The 24,148-nt window shown below is 35.0% G+C and overlaps 1 protein-coding gene across 4 annotated transcripts in view; it reads left to right on the top strand.

The window, feature by feature from the left end:
- The window catches only part of LRRC4C (leucine rich repeat containing 4C), a 758,407-nt gene extending 734,821 nt beyond the window's left edge, over positions 1 to 23,586 (top strand). For all 4 annotated transcript variants that reach the window (XM_087719843.1, XM_087719837.1, XM_087719850.1 and 1 more), the window contains one exon: positions 20,936 to 23,586. In XM_087719843.1, the coding sequence (XP_087575969.1) occupies positions 20,978 to 22,888 (1,911 nt within the window). In that variant the 5' untranslated portion in view covers positions 20,936 to 20,977 and the 3' untranslated portion in view covers positions 22,889 to 23,586. The remainder of the gene's footprint in view (positions 1 to 20,935) is intronic.
- Positions 23,587 to 24,148: the final 562 nt, after the last annotated feature.

Here is a 24,148-nt window from a genome sequence, read left to right as displayed (position 1 = left end):
AAAAAGATTAGCCATCACACCTCTCTCTCCCTCTCTCCCTCCCTCCGTTTGTGTGTGTGTCACAGAGACACCCTCCCTAGTTGTTCAAGTTTTAAAGAAGTTGGGGGAGGCAGAGAGAATCATAGTTTGAGATTTGCAAGGTTGATGTTGTCCTTGCAACGTGAATCATATTGGAATCAAAACCAGATGGGCTAATTTTACATTATTGTAAAGTTACCTTGATAAGAGCTTTCAAGTCTGAAAGTGCAATTCCGGCTGCTGCTACTGCCGGTTTGCTCACAGATGAGCCACATGTGCACTACAACAAAAATTGCTCTGCACATGCGCAGAAGGCAAAAACAAAATTGCAGCACCTACGGCACCGTCTACAGAACCAGTTTGGGAGCCTGGCAGACCTGGGTCTCTGCCACTGCAACTCAGGCTGCCAAGTTACTACTGGTTTGGCCGAACCTATCCGAACTGGTAGGAACTCATCTCTGATGTTTATTGTATTTATCTTGCAATATATGCATATTAAAATATTTGAGAATATGTTAACTTGTACAATCAACCACAGAAGATAAGGTTGTTTCTGCATTTGGATGTCCTGTTTCAAATTTTGTCCTTTGGGATCTGGATTTTTTTTTTAAAAAAAAATCATAATTGAAAGGGGGAAGGGAGACAGATTTGGCAATTAGTTCAGCAATTGCCCCACTTATATTTTCAAGTGCTTGACCTATTTTTTTAAAATCAGTGTAATCATTGAGAAGCATTTCTGCTACTCAGTTCTCTCTTTAAAATAAATAACTTTAATTTAATTTCTTATAAATTATATTTTGTTCCAAATTGAATTATTCTCACTACTTTGAAATTAAGGTTGCTAAGTCTAGGAAAAGAGGCCTCTCTGTTGTGACCTCTTTTTGTGGAGTAGCCTCCTAGTTGTTCCAGCCCTGCTGACCTTTTGGAAGTTGGTCACAATGGAATACTTCCGAGTGTTCTTAATGTATTAATATAGCATTGTTGCAGTTGCTAATTGTTATCAAGGTACTGTTTTAATTTTACATTAATGATAATGTTGTTAGGTTTTTACCATGTGGTTTATATTGCTGTGCTGCTGATGTTTTACTTTTGTAACCCAATAATAGTGCTATGATTGCTATACCCTAAAGTCTAATAAAAAATAACTGTATAGCTAGCTATCCAATTAACTGTGCAAAAATCAAATTCCATACAGAAATGTCCCATTTCATCTTCAGAACAGTCATTTTTCAGCTACAAACTGGATTTTTGGGATCAAGATGTTTCACTGTCAGAACTGTGCACCTTTAGTTGTTAAGAAAAGTTTGATGTGGCAAAAATATTTAGAGCAGTGGTATATGGAATGTCAGAAAAATGTGAGAACTGTGAAGCAAGACAAAGTTATATCGCCAAAGACAAAATGTTAAAACTGGATGTTGACATTCTTGGAATTAGTGAAGAGAGGTAGAATTGGAATGGTTTACTTCACAATGAAGAGCACCAAATATTCTATTGCTTCTTCATTAAAGCTAAAAATTCTTCTTCTGAAATAAACAAAAATCCATTAGGTCACATTTGTGAGATTGAGATATGTGGGGAGGACAATAATTCCTTTCTTTTCTTTCTTTTTTTTGGAAGGAAGGAAAAGAAGAAAGAAAGAAAGAAAGAAAGAAAGAGAGAGAGAGAGAGAGAGAGAGAGAGAGAGAGAGAGAGAGAGAGAGAGAAAGAAAGAAAGAAAGAAAGAAAGAAAGAAAGAAAGAAAGAAGTAGAGAGGGAGGGAGAAAGAAGGAAGGATTCAGTGACCACTGATCATCATAACTATATACATCATAGAAGTCAGTTCAGATGATATTCTTGCTAAAGGGTCTCTTTGAGGTGTTCACAGAGTTCTAATACATAGATTTCTAAATTTAAACTTCTATTATTCCATTTAAGATGGATATTTCTGAACTGCTGAAATCAGAAATATTTTAATTTTTGCATAAATTCTATGAGGATTTAATAGAAGAATGGACAGTGCATTGGCATTCAAGCTTCTGTGCCATACCAATATTTTAAATGAGAATGTAAGCAGAAATAAGTAGGACCAAAGATAAGATTTGTTTATGCTAAAGGAAGGAAAAAGGAAAAATAAAACTTTTCTTGAATAAGATATAATCAAACAAACAAACAAACAAGACAGTTAGACCAATTAGTCAGTGGAACAATTTTCCTCCAGAAGTTGTGGTGCACCAACATTGCACTTTTTTAAAGAAGAGATTGGACAACCATTTGCTTGAAATGGTATAGGTATAGTATATTTCCTATTCAAGTATGGGGTTGGAGCAGTAGGTTTCAAAGGTCTGTTCCAACTAGTAGATTTTCAAGGTCCCTTCCAACTCTATTATTTTGTTAAAATAAGCATTTTGATTTTAGAGATGGCCAGACAGATATTTGTAAGAACCTTCCAAGAACATATTTATGTCGTAGGAGATGTACTGCTCCTAATTTAGTCAACTCTTTTCTAAAGTGGTTTCACATTGGCAAAACATTTTTGATCTTATAAGAAAGCAAAGGTACAAACAAAATATGTTGGATTGAAGTAAAAAATAAATTTATTTTTATTAAAATAAAAATTAACCTGAGGCAATATTTCTAACTATTTTAATCCATCCTTTCAGAGATAGCCATTTTCATATATTTCTTTAATCTGAGATTTATCCTCCAGAGCCTGGAGTTAGTTAGTTTTGACGCTGCTTTTAGATGAAATGAACTCACAGTCAGTTCTCATCTTCTGTCTTTATTTTAATAAGACAGTTTTTCTCTTTAATAGAAAGGGGGAAAATGTGTATACCTCTGCATATACAGCATCCCCAGTTATGCCTTACAAATATGAGCATGGAAGTTCAAATGTTTTGGACTACCCACAAATGTAGAATTGCCTATCTGTTCATTGGAATATTATACAAATGCACTCTTTATTCACTCGATCTGCAGACTGGGTATTAGATACCATGAAAGCTGAAAGAAAACTCTGAGGATATAGCTGTGAAACATACTAATATTCCAAATTTATCCTTGGCTTATTCTATTGTGTGGGAGCATTCTGCATTTGTTGTTGTTGCTTTAATTACAGTGGCACTGTGGAAATTATTATGCCTGTCCTTTGCATGATGAGAGGGCTAATTTGGTTGTGTGAATAGGTAAAGTGTGAAATTAAAGACAAAAGATAGCTGCAATTACAACACCCAAACCAAACTGTAACAACAGAGATATATGTTCTCTGATTCTAAAAACAATACAATTTCACTTTAAAAAAAAAAAAAAGCTCTTTTATTCTCTTCTTATTTGGAATAAACAACTTTTCCAAAAGGGAGAAATTAATAATCACTTTAGAATGATGCTGTTATTGCTGAATAAATTTAAAACAATGGGAACGTATTAATCACCTCTTTTTGCTATGGTGATAAAGCAGTACATTAATACATGAGTGATAGTTTTTCATTCCCTGGCAATAGACTAAATAACAAGGAAAGGAACAAAACAACTTAGGAATGTATAAAGTTAGCCAGAATCATTCAAACTGTGTTTTTCTACATAGCTAAGAAGCACATAGACTTTCCTATTGTGAAGATTTAGATTTTAGATTTAGATTTTTAGATTTTATTTATTATTTATAGGCCGCCCTTTTCCCTGAGGGAACTCAGGGCGGCTTACAATTCATAGGAGGGGGAGTGCAAGACAAAACATAAGACAATACGTGAGTAAAAATAGAAATAAAATAATAAAACACAACATTCATTCAACATTCGGGTGGGGCGGATTAAAATCTTTATCCCCAGGCCTGACGGGATAGCCAGATCTTAAGGGCTGTGCGGAAGGTCTGGACGGTGGTGAGGGTACGAATCTCCACGGGGAGATCGTTCCAAAGGGTCGGAGCTGCTACTGAGAAGGCTCTCCTCCGCGTAGTCGCCAGTCGGCACTGACTGGCGGATGGAACTCGGAGGAGGCCCAATCTGTGCGATCTAATAGGTCGAAGGGAGGTAATTGGCAGGAGGCGGTCTCTGAAGGTACACAAAGTATTCTAAAATGCTTCATGAAGCATGCTGCTATGAATTTCCACATTTTTTAATATTTAACATAAGCAACAATAAAGGTGCTTTCACAGCCTTAAAAGAAACAATTCAATTTTTTTTAGAAGATGTGGTTTGTTTCCACAAGCCTCTTCCCTATGTTTAAATGAGAAATTTATCAGGCATTAAAATCAAATGGGTGAAGACCATGGCACAGATGAGAATCATATCATTATTACCTATTTTGCCAAGCTTGAATACAATATACTATAAGTTCAGCTTTTTTTTTTTTTTTTTGCTAGCAGTGGTGAAATTAAAAAAAAATACTACCAGTTCTGTGGGCGTGGCTTAGTGGGCATGGTGTGGCAAAATATCCATTCCCACCCTACTCTGGGGCCAGCCAGAGATGGCATTTCCCTGTTGTCTGAACTACTCAAAAAATCTGCTACCGGTTGTCCAAACTACTCAAAATTTCTGCTAAAGGTTCTCCAGAACCTTTGGATTTCACCCCTGAAGTGATGAAATTGTAGGTAAGTGTGATGGCTCTCTCTGGCTCCAGTTCAGACAACAAGAAAGAGCCAGCTCTGAGGATATTGGATGGGCTATGGGGAGCACCACAGGATATAGAAGGCTATGTGGATGGATAGTTGAGGCAAATTTGTGCCAGGAATGTCAGGGAAATCAGAGAGAGTGGCTGGATGAACAGCTGGCTGTGCAGGCTGGAGAAAAGGCTTTGCTGCAGCTGGTCAACACAGAAGAGAATGATTTTCTGTACCCATCTGATTTCAGGTTGCACAGAGCTGAGCAGAGAGAGGTCAACAGAGGTCAGTGGGGCTACTCATGAAGAGGCAACCCTGCCCCTCCTAATGAGGTGCATTGGTTGGCACCTATTTATCTCAGTTCGTGGAACCTGGTAGTTGTCAGAGACAACAATTTGTCCATCCATGAATGTTTGTGACTTGTTGTCTTGACCTCATTGAGACTGTATTGCCATTATTGTACCTTGCCTTGTACCATTGAAGCCAAGTTGCCTTCCCTATACCTGGAGTCCAGACAGTTGTGGTTGCTTTTGTTGGGCCTTGCCATTGTAACTTGGGTCATCCTGCTTGGAGTTTATTAGTTCATCTTGCTGTCATGTTGCCTAAAGCTCATTGATTCACCTTGCTGTGTCCTGCTGTGTTCTGAGTTCACCTTGAGGGCATTGTTCCTGTGCCTTAGGTGTAGAAGAGATTGTGGTTTGTCTTGCTCCCATTGCTTTTGCTATCCCTGGTTAGTGTTTTTGGAGAGGTAGTTTGGAACTGACTCTAAGGAATACACAAACAGAGTAGGACCTGGGTAAGGACTCTGGAGTTACTTGTGTGGAACAAAGCAGTGCCCAAGTCAAGTAGTAATGGTCAGTTTATTTACTTACCTGTCTATCTTTCTATATAATAAGGCCACCAAACATAAATGTTATAGTGGTAAACTAATTAATTATGGGGATACTATTACTATAAGCAAATGTCTGACAATGCTTTATACTGCTTAACTTTAAAGTCATTTCTTACTGTAATGGTCTTCACCTGGTTGTAATCTGTAATCAAAGAATAACATTTCAGGAATTTTTTGGCCACTAAACAATAGAGAGAAGAGTCAGAATGGGAAATAACATGAAGAAGGAAGAAGTTGAATCAGCTCATATTTGCCTTTTTGTACTGCATGTGACCTCATTAATGGAATAGACTGATACAATTTGTATTCCACTAAAAGAAAAGATATGCAGTTAAAACTCCTGGCAGTATGTGAAAATAAATGTGAGGGTAAAGGTCCAGAATCACTTTTCAGAATGAGATAAGTACCATATAAATCTAATAAATAAATACAATTAGACATATAAGAAGTTATGTTTATTTTGATGCTTATCTCAAGGCTATTATTGCTCTCCCAATCTTTCTACAGTGTGTTTCACTGTTTCTATTTTCTGACAGCATGATATTGTTTCTGTGTTTGCTTTTTATTTCAAGCTTTATATAAAATAGATCAGAACTTTACCTTTTGTGGTGGTAGAAGTCAGCAAACTTAATCTTATGTTAGTTGTTTCAATAAACTTATTTATGCTATTTTTAATTGGCTCATTTTGAGGTACTACTTGTAATGTGACAATGACAATATCAGTATGAAAATTGAGGGGGAAAAATACTTATAGTACATGAAACTGAAAAGGATCTGAAGAATGAAAGTCTAGTTCCCATTTTGTACCTCTTTTTAATAGTGTTTCCTATTTAAAACCAGTAGGATTCAATTAAAGTATAGAGAACTTAAAAGTACTCATAAGCTTGGTCAATCAAATTAACCCTGACATTTGGTGATTACAGGAACAAGTGCTTGTTGTTTTCTTGGCAACATTTTCACAAATGGCACTCATAGAATCAAAGGGCTGGAAAAGACCTTGAATATCTTCTAGTCCAACATCCTGTCTATAGAAGAAGAGCTTATATCATCCCAGACAAATGGTTGTCAAATCTTTTCTTGAAAACCTTCAACAATGGTGCACCCACAATTCAGAGAAGCAATTGGTTTATTGATCTTGCTGTTAGGAACTTTTCCTTGGTTCTAGATTAACTCTCTTTAACAATCTTTGCTTCTTGTCCTACCCTCAGGAGCTTTGGAGAATAAATTGACCTTCACCTCTCTCTGTGACCCCTCATGTGCTGGAAAACAGCTATCATGTCACTTTTAATTCTTCTCTTCGTTAGGTTAGACATACCTAGTTTCCTTAACTGTTCCTCATAGAATTTATTCTGCGGACCACTTATTATCATAGATGCTCTTCTCTGCAGACCTTAGCTCTCTAGAGCTAAGAGAGAGTGACTGGCCTAAAGCCACACAGTTGCTTTCTGCCTAAGGCAGAACTAGAATTACTGTTCACATTTAGACACAAAATCTTCCTTTCACTTGTTTTATATTACTAGGTGTTTTAGGAGTATCCATGTGTAACGGAGTGTTTCTGTGCCCATCCAAGGACATTAAAAAAAAAAAACAGGAAAAAAGTGTATCTTAGCAAAGCTTCAAACAGATGAAAGCTAATAGCAATAGCAATAGCAGTAGACTTATATACCGCTTCATAGGGCTTTCAGCCCTCTCTAAGCGGTTTACAGAGAGTCAGCATATTGCCCCCAACAATCTGGGTCCTCATTTTACCCACCTCGGAAGGATGGAAGGCTGAGTCAACCCTGAGCCGGTGAGATTTGAACCGCTGAACTGCTGATCTAGCACTAGCCTGCAGTGCTGCATTTACCCACTGCGCCACCTCGGCTCTTAAGAACATGTAGACAATTAGAATCTTCAATTGATACTGGCCTTGCAGTTAAATTTTAGCTAATTCTGATGGCTGAAACAGTCTGTTAACAGTAAAACAAGGATTCTACTTCATTCATAATTACTAAACAGCATTTTGTTCAATATAATCAGTAAGTTCATGAAACTTTTACCAGGAATGTTTTCATTCCACATAAGCAATTGGCTATAATGACTCAGCTTTACTTTTAGTAAAAAGTAAAGCAACTGTAAGTTGCTTATAATCCATTTCCTTCTGACCCTATAGAGGAGAACCATTAAAGGGGGTGGGGGATCTTTATAGTACAACTAATTTATCTTCTGATACATTTCAAAATCCTAGTGAAGTGAGATGTGAACTTGGGAGATCCAGTGTTAGAAAGAATTATGAATTGCATAGTTGGAAAGAACCAATGACTATTTAGCCCAGCCTGCTCTTGGTGAAAATAATTCCTAAAAGGAATTTGTCCTATATGAAATCTGATCAATAGACAATCTATTGCAGCTAATATGTTTTATTGCTAAATACTTTTAGTCTTTTTCTCATTTATTATTTGTTCAAAGTAGAACAATATGTTTTTATAGTTTTATTTTTGCATTATTCATATTCTTTTTCCAATGAAGCAAGTTAAAATAGCATTGTTTGGTTAACTCCAGGCATGACAATGTTGAGCCATGTGTAGCTTGTGGTCTATTGAAAAACTGTTTTATAATTAAAACTTCAAAATATTTCTACTTTTTTATTTTACATCTTAAGCAATATAAAATAAAATAAAAATTCAAACATGTTAAGGGCTGTGTTTTTATAGAGACTATATTGAATTACAATTTTGAGACTAAGATACCACTAAAAACATTTTTTTGTATCTTGTGGTTATCCCATAGCCCATCCCTTAGCTACACACAAATCATTAACATTTCAATTCTGGTGTCAGTAAAAAGTCCATAAAGGGTTCCTAAATTTTTATAGAAAAATTTCTTTTTTAACCTTGGTCAGACAAACCAACTTTGCACTCCTTCCTTTCACTTCTGTCTATCTTGATCTTTAACTCATTCAGATGTTCTTATAGGATTTTATTCTTTTCAATTTTTATTTTTCCCTTCTTCAAGTCTTTAGCAAATGTATTTGATAAACCTAGTAAGGAATAATTATCCAGGCGATTTCTTTAACTTATCATTTGCATTTGTACTTTACTGCCATCTCTTTTATAATGTATGTTTTTTAAAAATACATTATTTCTAACAATATTTTCTTTTTATTCTTTCTACAATCAAATCAAATGAAGTTTGTTTCAGCTCTTTATCCTGTAGATCTTTCTAGGTATTTTTTTCCACACCTGTCATTGTTAATTTGACAATGTACATAGTCCAATCATAAAACCAGACATCATTGTTGACAGTATAAATCCTATTTTGTGTCCCCATTTTTCAAATATCTCCTGGAACATTTCAGATGTCATACCATTTCCTATCATTTTGTCCAAAATGACCGATGAGAAATCCGTCTTCCTGTTTCTTTTACTTTTATGATTTGAATCTTTGGTCTATTGTCCAATTTCTTAAATCATAAAGTCTGAAATGTCTGTTACAACTTAAAGTAGACTAACAATTTGGTCCACATAAAGGTACTATTTATACAATTATTTCCAAGACTGACAGTTACGACTCAGTATACATAGGACTTAGGACATGCCAAAATTCTTATTTGTATTTTTTAAAAAGAAAAATACATTAATTAGTATTGTTAAGAAAAAAACACAGTTCTATTACACTTAAATAGGTTGAATCTAATATTCTCATATTTTTTAGTAAAGAACCCAAGAGCAAGAGCCAAGGTGGCGCAGTGGTTAGATGCAGCACTGCAGGCTACTGCTAGATCAGCAGGTCAGCGGTTCAAATCTCACCGGCTCAGGGTTGACTCAGCCTTCCATCCTTCCGAGGTGGGTAAAATGAGGACCCAGATTGTTGGGGGCAATATGCTGACTCTCTGTAAACCGCTTAGAGAGGCCTGAAAGGCCTATGAAGCGGTATATAAGTCCACTGCTATTGCTATTGCTATAAAACCCAAACTCCTTGTGAAAATCTGAAAAAGTGTTTGACGTATATTTTAAGTATTATGACAATGGAGCATCAAGATGTCTCTCTAAAGTCATAGTTAATCAATATAAATTGCCCTAATATCTTTGGGCCTAATTAATCATTTGTTTCAGAGAAGAAAATATCGGGTATTGATCCATGGAAGTTCATATGTTACATCCATGTGTACTGTTAATTTTATCTACTGTTAGAATGGTGGACTTCTGCATATAATGAGAGGATAAAGTGAAATTGTCAAAATGGCTTAACCTTTTCATTTCAATGCTATTCAAGTTTGAAAGTAAATAAGTGCAGCTAAATCAATAGATAATTGGAAATTTGATGTTAGAAATTTATCATGGAAATAATATATGAACTCCCCATTCTGTTATTGTCCAATAAAATGAATTTAATTAAAGTTTTGCTTCTAAAAACACATTCTGCAATTTCCCTGAAGTTAATTTCTTAATTGTACATTTGTTTTCTGTTTTTCCATGCTGTTTTTAATTGCTGTGAGCCACCGAGAGTCACTTAGGTGAGATGGGTGGATACACAGATTGAATAAGTAGCATAAAATAGCATAAATTAAAATAAAATACCATTCATGCTTTGTCTTCAAACTAAATTCAGTGGAACTTTAACTCAGATAAAAGAACCTAAGATTTTAATTGTACTCTGCAGAATTATTTTAGATTCACAATCTTTCAGTTTCTCCTGTGAGTAAAGAGATTGAAGCATGAAAGTTTAAATTTATTGTATTATAAATGCAGTCCTGGTTTCTTTGTGTACTTTGTTCTAGCTGATTTGATGTGTACTCAGTCTCTCCATTGCTAACTCATCTATGAGATTAAACTCTTACACTCAAGAGAATGATAACAGTGAGATATAGAACATTACCTGGAGAGAATTAGTTCCTTATGTTAGATGAGTTTTAATCATCACTCTTCAGAGGTTTCTCCAGGGTTTATTCTAAGCTTGTACCCAAAGAATTATAGGAGTAGGTTCTGACACAAAACAAATATATATTTGATTACAGTATATTTTAAAAGCTTCCAGATTATCTAAATTACACAAATGTATCCCAGAAGTCTTTATCTGCCAATCATACTTTGGTGAATGAAGAGGCTTATATACTGAATATATGTACATCTCAAAAATAGAGTGCCTTTTCTGAAATGGTATGTCAACAATTGGAGTTGTGGAAATGTTATGGCTTTCCATACTCATTTACCCTTTTCCCTTCACAAGCCCTATGGAGGACTTTATTTAGCACTTAAAACCTATGTTATGATAAAACATATTCAGTTACTAATTCTGCTTGCACATGTCCCAAATTTCTTTCCCTTATACATGGCAAGGAAAAATTTAGATGACTGACAGAAGAAAGCATCACAAATTTGATAAAAGAAGGCATGGCTAATAACAAAACTATTACACCCTTGGTAGGAATATGTGCAATATCACCCAATCCTAAAATATTTTATTCTGGCATCTCCAAAGATCAGCATTAACTCAGATAAAATAAATAAACTGGAGATGAGCTGTCTAGATTAGACCTAAACTGGGCAATGCATTGCTTGAGGAAAATCTATTGCTTTAATAAAAGTTGACAAAAAGTAACCAGAAATATGTCATTTTTTTGTTTAAATACATTTTGGCAAGTACTCAGGCCAAACTTCAAGAGTTATCACCAGTACCATAATAACACTACCAAAATTGGGAGAATATAAGTGTCATCACTTTCTTGTGATGAGAGGAAAGAGAGAATGTGGGAAAGGATTGTAGGAGATTACGAGCCAAAGTCAGTTCACTATTTAACTATTTCTTTCTTTCTTTCTTTGTTTTTCAACATAAATACTACAAATTGGTCAAAATCAGTAGATTTGCTGCTATATTTCAGTCACATGATCCAAAATTACTTTCAAGTTACAGAAGGAAGATTTGGCAAGTGAAATAGACACCATTAATGGAATATGTATAACTCATTACTGATCTAGGGTCTGTTTCGTAAAGTAAACAAGATGTACTTGTGTAAAAGTGTACATGCCTTGTCATGAAATGAAGAGACTAATATTAACATTCAGTTCTATAGAAGTAAAGACTATCAAAGTAATACACATACACGTGTGAGTGTGTGTGAGAGAGAAAGAGAGAGAATATTTGTTATGAAGTGAAAAGTGGTGGAGAATTCAAAAACAATGCCATATAATAATAATAATTTTAAAAACCCACAACTTCCCTAAATGGTGGGAAAGCTACTGTTGGTGACTTTCAATTTTGTTTGCACCAGACGCGCTTCCATCAATCCTTATGTCCAAAACAGAACAAGCACACACCCACACACCCCACACACAGTTCAACTAAGAACAAAAATGGCCTTATGTTTATTTATTATATTAATCAATTAAAAAGTGACAGTAATGGGATAAAAGACATGCAAAAGTAAAAAGAGGAAAAGTAGTGAACCACAGGCAACCATTATATTATCTGTATCTATCAAAAGTCATAAAATGTTCACAACTCCAAAAAAATAAAAATGAGTATTTAAACGCCAAGGAGTGTAATTTTTGGCTATTCCAACTTTAACCCTTTTATGTTCAAAATAGAAATGGAAAATAGGATACTAGGTGATTCTTTCTCTATTCTGTCCCATGTATGAGAATTATGCACCAAATGCAGATCGTAGAGTAATTATGGCTTTCTCATCTAAAATAATGTTCCTTCTATTAAAACTTACTGCTTGAAGTTTTCTTTCCTCCTCTTTAGAATCCTAGAGAGCTATGAATTATTCAGGTGGAAATGGGTGCACATTCCAGAATATGAAATAGCAATAGCAATAGCAATAGCAGTAGACTTATATACCGCTTCATAGGCCTTTCAGGCCTCTCTAAGCGGTTTACAGAGAGTCAGCATATTGCCCCCAACAATCCGGGTCCTCATTTTACCCACCTCGGAAGGATGGAAGGCTGAGTCAACCCTGAGCCAGTGAGATCTGAACCGCTGACCTGCTGATCTAGCAGTAGCCTGCAGTGCTGCATTTAACCACTGCGCCACCTTGGAAAATTAAAAATAGTTGCTAACCTAGAATAATGTTTTTGTGAGTTTTCTTAGGATGGGAAAGACTTTCCTAGTTCTCATAATGATTTCTCACATTTCCCTTTTTTATCACTTCTAAATATAAATAGAAAAGGAAGAGAGAAACATTGCAGGTTTTCTGTACCAAGCTCTTTTCCCCATTCTCAGCTGCTGTTTGTTAAATTTAATTAAAAAGGGACCTTTTTTTAGAGTTTGTGCAAGCAAACGTGGAATAAAGCATCCTGAATCATTTCTGTAGAGTTTTTTGGCACGGTACAATTTTAAAATAGCTAAGCAATCTGCAGAGTGTTTAAAGTTTAAAAAAAATGTAATGAAGCTGACAACTTGGACAGCAAACCGAAGGTAAATGCAATTTAAAACAGCAGATTTAATATCCTGGTTTTGAAGAGGGGGGAATGAGGTTTTAGATTAGAAATGCTTGGCATATCATTAATTAAACTGAAAGGTGCATTCCTGTAGTACTCTAATACCTTATAGAAAACCCACTGAATTTATGTGAATATAGAAATTGGTAAATGTCTGCAGCAATGGTTTCTGGCTCATTATTGCTTAGAACTCCTGAAAGTTCTTGTTTGGTTGGTTGGAAAGCTTGGTTTCTGTTCAAAAGAACCAAATCAATGCTCCTGTGATTGTCTATAATACACAATAATCTTATAGCTAAGGGCTAACACTTTTTTATATAGTCAAGGTTCATGTCTGATTATAGTTGTTGGCTTTTATTGTTATTTTTACTTCAATGGCCAAGGGGAGAGATGATTTTATGGTATCATGCAAGTCGGCAACGCTGAGATGTGTGTGTGTGTGTGTGTGTGTCTGTGTCTGTGTCTGTGTGTCTGTGTCTATACTTCTTATATGAACTGAGTATGACATTGCGCTGGTAATGTTTGGCAGTTTTCCCCTTGACTTTTGGCAGTGCTGTCTTCCAGAAGTCCAAGAGCTAGGCAAAAAAATACTGTGGGAGCACATGCATGTTACTAATGATCTAGCTGAGCTTTGGTATTCATCTATAAGTATAATATAAACTACTGCTGGAGGCATTGGGAGTTGTTATTTTCATACAAAAGTGGTCAAGGATCCAGAGGATCCAAAATTATGATGTTTTATTTTTTAATTCTTTGGTTATCCAAAGAAATGGCACATGAGTTTCTCCAAATAAAAGGGTTTGAATGTTGGTGACATCTGCTCTTCCAAATCAACATGAATTTTAATACAACCATTAATACATATATTGCATAATAATGGAGATGCCACACAATTTATCTTCACTTGTGATAAGAGACGGCCTAACCAAGCAAGCTCACTTCCTGCTAAACCCTGATCTCCCTGATTCATGAAGACAAATGCCATAATAGCAAGGTGTGGACGTCAAGAGTCATTGTGGCTACAGATGGATAGATGAGGTATTACCATGTGTGCGTGTTACTCTTGTTCTTGGGTAATAGAATTGTGGACACACAGCAAAGGTGGGTTCCTACCAATTCGCACCTATTCGGTAGAACCGGTTCGTCAAATCTACCGAACTAGTTAGAAGAGGTTCCAAAGCAGGCCACACCTACAGAAGAGGTTCCAAACTTTTTTGAAACCCACCACTGGTCCTTGGATCTGATTATTCTACACTATCATGCTCATATTTATAAAACACAGTGCCTCTGTGAAAGGTAAGGATGACTACTGTGTTTGTGGTGCAATCAGAACATTGCGTGTGTTGTTGTTTTAATGCAAACCAAAGTTTACATCATATTCTTATGCATGCCAATGCTGTGTGTGAGGTAATTTAAGGTGGTTCTGACAAGTGTCGTCGGCATCTTCATATCCAGTCACATGGGCGGCAAGCCACTCCCATCCAGTCACATGGGCGGCAAGCCACTCCCACAAAAGAGGCCACACCCACAGAGTAGGTTCGAACAATTTTTGAAACCCACCAATGACACACAGCCTTGAATTTTGAAATTGCTATTTGTCATATAATGAACTACAGCATTAGGCCTAGTCAGTACTTGGAGATCACAATGTGCAGGGGAACGCAAAGAAGTGTAGGAAATAATGTTTTGATTCATTAAGTGCTGCTTCCCAACCTCTTTTAATTAGCCAGGATTACAGTTTAGAGCCAAAGGACACTGTACCGTTTGAAGGACTTCTCTGGAATGAGACCCCAAGGCAGCATCTTTAACATTTCAGGTCATCAACATTTTTGTGATAATTTATATTTTTAATCAAGTCCTACCATGCTGTTATATTTTCCTTGGTTGCTAATATTAATCTCTTCCCAAGAGATTGGTGCATTTTAAAGGAGAGGGTAACATGATATTCACATTATATATAAGCTAAATGAAAGCTTATGAAATTCCTTTGGGATGTTTTCAGATTAAAAATGAAAGGCATTTTTCCCCATTGCTGCTCTGTTGTTTTAACTACCTTACCTTAAAAAAGAAGTGTGCATGGGTTTTTTTCAGTCTTAAATACCATAATTGGTCTTTAGATAATGGGTCATGAGACCCTAAAGAAACAAACAAATGAACAAGGAGGCATCATAACCAAGAGTTAGAACAAAATTGAATTTAATTCGAATGGCATTTAAATTGTTTAATATAGTTAAAATGATTACTGAAAATAGTTTAATAATTTTCTCTTCTGGTCGTCCAACTATGGAATAGGGAGATCTGCATGCAAAGACTTCTATTCTGTTTTATTTTGTTTTTAATGCTTTATTTCAGTGTATTTCCTGCTGGCACTATTTTTCACATTCACAGCCTGTCAATGTCCAGTATGAAATTCTAAAATTGTGTTTACCAACCTTCTATTTGTGCCATTCCGGAGATGGTGGCCATGAAATTTCTGCATCACACATCCAGTTTAGGGATCCAGCAGGCACTATATGTCTCCGTTTGCCTTGGTATGCCCTTTATTGGGTCCAGATCATTGTTCCATTGTGCCATGATAGTACAAGGTACAGGTTTATGATAATTGATTCCTGCACTTTTATTTTTCTTAACTAAAATTTTAGTACCTGTTTTTGTGAACCTTGTTTATATCTTAATTGATGAAGCTGCATTGGCTAAGTCCCGTAATGTTACATATATTCTGGAGCACTGGGAGTGTTATAAACAGGAGGAGGATACACCTTTTTTTCCCCTTGAAAGGGATTATGAAAAGGAAATGGTCAGGAGATACATTAAAGCTGAGAAAAAGAAGTTAAGGAAAAAGAGACAATTCATCTAATGTACCACAGGGAGAATGGACCCAGGTACAGACCTAATTGTTAATTCTGCTAAAACAGCACCTAGTGATGAAGATACTTAGCTGGAGCCTTCATGTTTTACAAGTCTCTGAACACTATTTATTCAACCATTATTTTGATTCTGATAGATCCTAGTTGGACATTATAATTAACACCTATTTATTTTGTATTTTATTGCTTTTTTTCTGTTCTTTATTGATATTTGTTGTAAATTGCCCAAAAACATATGGATTGAATTCCTGACAAATATCATTTAAAAGACAGATACTCCATCTCAAAAGAACCTTCAAATAAATTAACCTGAAAAGGAATACATGGTAGTAGGAAGCACATTAAAATAGCTAAAAGCATATGAAATATTCCAAATACAACAGTAACAACAAAACATACCAACATCTATGAGATTAAAAACTATGGTATAAAAACAGACAATAAACTGAAGATTGAAGTTTGAACATTTAGTTTGAATGTGTTTCAATCAATTTCTTCCATTAACTTGACTTCAAACTGATTGTGTATTGATATGCTGATTCAATTGGGTGTTTTTTGAATGCATCAACAATTTATAGTATGTATGTGTCTAGAAAACAACACATTTTAACTAACTAAAACAATAATTTAAATCAAAGCTGTGCAATTCTAAGATTCACAATGAATCTTTTGTGTGTGTGTGTGTCTGTGTGTGTGTGTGTGTAGATATAGATATAAAGATAGAGATATATATGAGCATGCCTGATCCATCTATAGTGTGTGTGTGTGTGTGTGTGTGTGTGTGTTTGTTTGTTTGTGTGTTTATAAATGAATCATTATTTATACATGAAAGTCTAGAAAAAATAGGTTTTCTTGTTATTCCAAAATTCTGAGATACAGTAAGGGATTGTGAGGACAGGAGCAAAATAAAATACCCTTGATTATATTTGTAGATGATAGATGATAATGCTGCTAGTAATAAACTATTTTAGGTATTGAAATTATAACTAATTGGGAATGTATCGTCAAATAATAATAATTAACTTGAATCATGACTATTAATTCAACATTCTTTGAGGATCTGTGAGCATAAAGCACAAATGCAATTGAACACAAATCTTTGTCATGCATAAATGCTGTGGCTTTACTTTACAGTAAAGTAAATAATATTACTATAATAGTAATATTGACTGTGTGAACATCTCATCTTCCACCCCAATTTTGACAGTCACCATTTTTAAATATGCTTATTTTTCTTGTATGTTAATTTTCTGATGCTTCATGATTCCTTCTTTCTGATTTTCTTCGTAATTCTAATCTCAAATTCTTTACCCATGTACACTATTCAGATGAATTAATGTATTAATTTATTGTGCTCACCTGCAATAACCTAATATCATGTGTTGGACTAGATGGGCTTGGCCTTCTTACTAATCCAGACATTGAATAGTCTTTCACTGTTACATTAAAATTTCTTTTCCTGTGAAAAGATATCTGAAATATGTTACTGAGTAGCTCTGGCAACAGATCTACAGTGAGATTTGCATTATCTCACTACAGAGATCCAAGCTAAATTGATCATCCATGTCGCTATAGCATAATTTCTGTCACTTAGAGAAAGTTAACTGGCATTTTACCAGTTGTTCCTTCAACCTTTGTACAAGAATCTTTGACTTCTGTGCTAAGGCCTTTGGCAGGCTTTTCTAACTTCCAAAGAACATCTTCAGCTTATTCAATCAGCAGTTGCGAGGGTTTCTCCTGAGTGATTACATAACTTTGATCTTAATTTTATGTCACTTGTTTCTTCAGCTTTTTTTCCTGATTGTAATAATCACACATGTTCACATATAATATGCAGAAGTGCCTGTAACCTATTCATTGCTCAGCAGTGATAGATCTGGTAATAATATACTTGCAGTTCTCTCTGTGCTGTACTTTGTAACACCCGGAGTTTAATTGAAAATATACTCTGACCTTGGTTTTCTTCATTGGGCACAGAAAGGACATAATTGCTGTGAAGCTGCTGAGATACATTATCCCAAAATGTCATATTGCTAATTTTGGCAGTAGAAGTCCATCCTACTAAAAGAAAAATCCCCAAAAACCAAATATAAATATGCAATGTGACACTGTTCTGTATTGATAAAAGAAGTGTTTTTTTTTAAAAAAACCTTATTTTTCTGTACCACTTTGTTATTTTCAAAATACCATGGGAGTGTAATCATTTGATTTCTTCTAGTGATCTATTCCCTATTTATTATTATTACATAAACAGCTTATAAACTGCAGACCACAAAAATATCTATACTCCATTTTACCTTCCAAAGGTTTCCATAGTTACAAAGGACAAGATTATAATTATCATTTGCTGGACAGAGGATTCTTAACAGCATTTCCACTTTCATACATAATTGTGATTCTCCTTTCAAATGCATTTTGTTGGATAAACTGTGATTGTGATGGATATTCTATATGTCTATAAACATTATATTGCTATAGTCTATAAATACTGTCCTCTGGATATGTAGAATGTTTCTATTATTGGATGTTTTCTTTAGATTTCTATGAGTTTTCTTATTGTGTTTTATTTCCTTCATGTATATTCCTTAAGGTGAATGTTAAGGAGTCTAAACAGTAGAAAGACTTTAGAAGATCAATGCCCTTTCAAGAACTACTGAAATGAGGATTAAATAGGCCAAGGATCAACCATCCATTAGTATAATGAAACAGCTGCTTTGTAATTTTCCCTAATCAGTAGAGATTACAAATTTACAAAACCTGATTTAAAATGTCTTGTAATGAGGTGGAAAAGTAAGTTATTTTCCAAAGGTCAAAGTAAGTTAGTTTTGTTGATGACAGTGTTTCCTCATTTTTTTCAGTAGGAGTGAAATCTAAGAAATGTATCCAATATTCCCATATATGCATAAATCCATAAGTTAATTATTTTTCTAAATAGATTATGTTATGTGAACAGTAATATATGTATCCTATTTTTCACAATACAAGATTTTCCCCACTGATACGAAATTAAACTGTTTTGAAGCTTTAAAGGAAAGTCTTCAGCAGATAGTATTTTTGTTCTACTAAACATGTGTATTGTATATCTCTGCACTCTGGGTTATTAATGTGTTTAGAGCTTGCTGTAATTTATAAGACTTCAGTTTGGGCCGATTTATAGGGAATTTCATTAATCTCTACAGCACAGGGACCTTGCAGTGAGCAAGAGATTCAAAATGAATCCAGAGCTGGGATTTAGGTCCAAGCACAAATGAATCAGTACTCAAGAGATTTTGAATGATAATAATAATTTGCAAAGTTGAAAGTTCTTTTTCACTTATTCAAAGATCTGAAAGAAGCAATTTTGGAAGGTAACTTGAAAATTGCCGACTCTTTATTTTTGCATTTGGGACACATTACTAATGACAGTTTCTGTCCTGCAGTGGTCAAAATATGAGGATTGGGGACAATGTGTATGAGGAAATAAAATCACTTGAAGCTTTTTTTATATCTGTTTCCTAAAGTAAGCAAACAATAAGTATTCTGTCAGCAGATGTATTCAAGATATAAAAGCTTTTGGACATCCCTTGGCATAAATAATCAAAGCCATTTTCCTCCCTGGAGGAAAGATTTGCAAACCTAATATGATTTATAGATTTTTTTTTCCACATAAAACAATGTGCTTTGGGTAACTTAACTCACTACTCAAAACTTTTGAAGAGCACCAGCATGGGGAAGTATGATATACTAAGTTCTTAAATTACATATAAAGGGTGGGATGAAGGGTGGGTTCCTATGAGAATAAGTACTGGTTCACTCGCGCACACGCATGCCAAACCGGGAACAACCTACCTCTAGTAGGGTTCATATTAAAAGAATGCAGCATGAAAACTGCATTTAAATCTGCTTTTTCAATTTTTTACTTTTCAATTTTTTACATTTTCTGGCTTAATAAATGAGAGTTCAAAACATCACCAAACATTTAAGAAACATATATTCAATCAATCTCTTAATCTGTTTCCCATTATGTATGATTTTGCATATCCATAATTGCTAAAAAAAGATTTCAAACTTGCATACCATAAGTATGCATCTGTATAATTCAAGGCTATTTTTAAATTATTTTTTCATGTGCAAAATGTCAGACAGACTTTGGCATACTCTTGAGTACACATAAAAAATATATTTTTCAAGATCTTATTAGACTGTTTCATCATTTGTGGGTGTTAGGCCTGTATGGACCCGATGCAGGAAGGACTATGTATTTGTTCATCTTTTTCATTTATCTTCCATCCAGATGGTTAAACAAACAAAATCTGGTCAGATATTTTAATTTCGGTGGATATGGACAACTTTTATGCTAGACTGCTTTCTTTGAAATACTTGCCAAACCCTAAGTGAAAAATATCACTCTCATTTTGACAATTCAGTCATAATTTTATCCTTATCAAAATATTAATGTTATGGATCTCCACCTTCAGTTTTAGAAGTTCTGCTAAGAACTGGTGTTAGTTTCAAACTGACCTGTACATCCAATAATTAAAAATCTCTGAAATTAAATTCCAGATAAAGGTTCTGAATGTTCTTTAAATAATGTTATTACAGTAGTGAATTATCCAGTAATATACCATTGTCTTTAAATTAATTATAACATTTTAATAGCCTTTTAAATGGTGTTCTAATTAGATTTAGATTTATTGAAATGAAGAATTTAATTCTGATAATTTAGCTTAATTTTCAGATTGATTTTATAAGTGAATAATTTAGTCTTTGGCTGGTTACCTTCAGATGTGTTGGACTCTTTTTCTTAATTCCCAGCCAACATAATAGTGGTTGAAAATTGGATCAGCAAAACTTCAGTATATTTGGAATGTCTGCTGAAAACAGTGAATTGGCTTAAAGTAATGTTCATAGTTCTGTAATCTTGGTCAAAGCAGTATTTTCAGTAGGCATTTTCCCTAATAGTTAGAATTATATTTCATTCTACACTTTATTTTCTTTTACAAGATAATTTTTGCACCCAAAAGAAAAACTAAGGGTAATTTTAATTGTTATCTTATATTAACAATCAATCCCCAAGAAGTTTGTTTCTAGGTAAATATATATTTTAAATAAATGTGTGAATGCACAATTATAAGTATGAAATAAAAATGCAATATTTGATATTAATATTGATGTTTTCTTTTTTCTTTAGACTATTGGAACTCCTGAAGGACCAACTCCAAATAAATTATGAATGTTGAACAAGATGAGCTTACATCCACAGCAGATAATGATAGGTCCTAGGTTTAACAGGGCCCTATTTGACCCCTTGCTTGTGGTGCTACTGGCTCTTCAACTTCTTGTGGTTGCTGGTTTGGTCAGAGCTCAGACTTGCCCTTCTGTCTGCTCCTGTAGCAATCAGTTTAGCAAAGTAATTTGTGTGAGAAAGAATCTGAGAGAAGTCCCTGATGCTATATCTACTAACACTCGGTTATTGAATCTCCATGAGAACCAAATTCAAATAATCAAAGTGAATAGCTTCAAACACCTGAGGCATCTAGAAGTCTTGCAACTGAGCAGGAATCACATTAGAACAATTGAAATTGGGGCCTTCAATGGTCTGGCTAATCTCAATACCCTGGAACTCTTTGACAATCGTCTTAGCACCATTCCTAATGGGGCATTTGTGTACTTGTCAAAATTGAAGGAACTTTGGTTGCGAAACAACCCCATTGAAAGTATTCCTTCTTATGCTTTTAATAGAATCCCTTCCCTGAGGAGGTTAGATCTGGGGGAATTAAAAAGGCTTTCATATATCTCTGAAGGTGCCTTTGAAGGTCTATCCAATTTGAGGTATTTGAACCTTGCTATGTGCAACCTTCGAGAAATTCCTAACCTCACACCACTTGTAAAACTGGATGAGCTAGATCTTTCTGGGAACCACTTAACTGTTATCAAGCCAGGGTCTTTTCAAGGATTAATGCATCTGCAGAAATTGTGGCTGATCCAATCCCAGATTCAGGTGATTGAAAGGAATGCCTTTGATAACCTTCAGTCATTAGTAGAGATCAATCTGGCCCACAACAATCTAACACTACTGCCTCATGACCTCTTCACACCTCTCCATCTGGAAAGAATCCACCTGCATCATAACCCTTGGAACTGCAACTGCGACATCCTATGGCTCAGCTGGTGGATTAAAGACAAAGCACCCTCCAACACTGCATGCTGTGCCCGTTGCAACACACCTCCCAGCTTGAAAGGAAGATACATTGGTGAGTTGGACCTAAACTACTTCACATGCTATGCTCCTGTGATTGTGGAGCCACCAACAGACCTCAATGTCACTGAAGGCATGGCTGCTGAGCTTAAATGCCGAGCATCAACATCCCTGACCTCTATATCTTGGATTACTCCAAATGGATCTGTTATAACACATGGGGCTTATAGGGTTCGGATTTCTGTGCTCAGTGATGGCACATTAAACTTTACAAGGGTAACCGCGCAAGACACAGGCTTGTATACATGCTTGGTGAGTAACTCTGTGGGGAATACAACAGCTTCTGCAATTCTTAATGTAACCGCACAGGAGTGTATTACTTATTTTTCAACCATCACAGTAGAAACTGTGGAACCTTCTCAGGATGAGGCACGGACCACAGAACAGGTTTGGCCCACACCAGTTATTGATTGGGACACCACTAATGCGACAACCTCTCTCACACCACAGAGCACAAGGTCAATGGAAAAAGCATTCACAATTCCTGTGACAGATTTCAGCAACGGGATCCCGGGAATAGATGAGGTTATGAAGACTACCAAAATCATAATTGGTTGTTTTGTGGCAATCACTCTTATGGCTGCTGTGATGTTGGTCATTTTTTACAAAATGAGAAAACAACATCACCGGCAAAATCATCATGCTCCAACACGGACTGTAGAAATCATTAATGTGGATGATGAACTTACAGGTGATACACCCATAGAAAGTCATTTGCCCATGCCAGCAATAGAGCATGAGCACTTAAACCACTATAACTCTTATAAATCTCCTTTCAACCACACAACAACAGTTAACACAATAAATTCCATACACAGTTCAGTGCATGAACCATTATTGATCCGAATGAACTCTAAAGACAATGTACAAGAGACTCAGATCTAAACCATTTACAGATTTAAAGGGGGAATTTAAAACAAAAAAAGACAGTTTATTAAAAAAAATGACACAGATGACTGGGCTAAATCTACTGTTTCAAAAAAAGTGTCTTTACAAAAAAAGAAATTTATTTATTAAAAATTCTATTGTGAGCGAAAGCAGACAAAATTATGTGTATTCCTCAGAACCTCTTTTTGCTGCATTTATTTACCCTACTCTACTGATTTCCCTTTCCTTTCTTCTCTCCCATACCTTCCCTTCTATCCCATTTGCCATATTTTTCATAGAACAACTTGATTCTCTAAAGAACTGGTCTAGGAATTTTTGTAAGAATTCTGTTAATGCTTTGGGGATTTTTATGGTGAATTCTAGTGGTGAGATTCGGTCTATTTTGTCTTTTTTCATTTCACTTTCTTCTCATGCCCTTTTTGAAATGGTTCAGAGGGGGAACGTTAGCAGTAGATTCACAAGAACAATCAAGGAACAGAAACAAACAAAACAAAATATTTTATTTTTCTTTTATTTTTTCACATTTCTGTATTTCCTGAAGGGACAATTCTGTGGAAGGGGGAAAAATCCAAGAAATTAATTTTCATGTGAGCATCTATAAAACCCATGATCTTTTAAACAACTCTAGAACCAGGATTTGTAGTTCAAACACTAAAATAAGATTATAAATAAAATATTGTTGGTTTTTTTCTGTACTCATTTTTAGTGTGATGTTAAAATGTCAAAAAATTGTTCCACATTTTACATTTTTTTCATTTATCATTCCATGGCTTCCCTTCAAAAACAAACAAAATAATGGTAACAAAAATATTATAACATTTTGAATTTTAACTGAAAGTAATAATACACTTTTTTACTTAATAACCAGCATACCATGCCTAAAAATTAATGATCACGGACAATAATTCAGGAAATTTACTGGGATTAAATAAATTAAATGAACTTATTGATGAAATGAATGAAAGTTATCTTCACATTTGATCAGAATTTTTCATTAGATAAAATCATTTTGTCACTGGAATGTTCTAAAAATTCTTCCTCAGAATTTTGGTTGAACAGTTCATTCTTGATTGGACACCAAAGGATTTGCTAACCTTGTTAACAAAAGTATTTGTGTGGGAGAATCCATTTTATATTTAAAGGTAAGAAAAGAAAGAAAAGAAAAAGGAAGGAAAGAAAGAAAGAGTAAAAGAAGAAAGGAAGGAAGGAAGAAAGAAAGGAAGGAAGGAAGGAAAGGAGGGGGAAGCAGGGAAAGGA

The sequence above is a fragment of the Thamnophis sirtalis genome, unplaced genomic scaffold, assembly GCF_051295495.1.
Source record: "Thamnophis sirtalis isolate CommonGarterSnake01/CBP01778 unplaced genomic scaffold, rThaSir2_p1.2 scaffold_1, whole genome shotgun sequence".
Classification (NCBI taxonomy): domain Eukaryota; kingdom Metazoa; phylum Chordata; class Lepidosauria; order Squamata; family Natricidae; genus Thamnophis; species Thamnophis sirtalis.
This window is presented reverse-complemented; position numbering and strand designations above follow the sequence as displayed.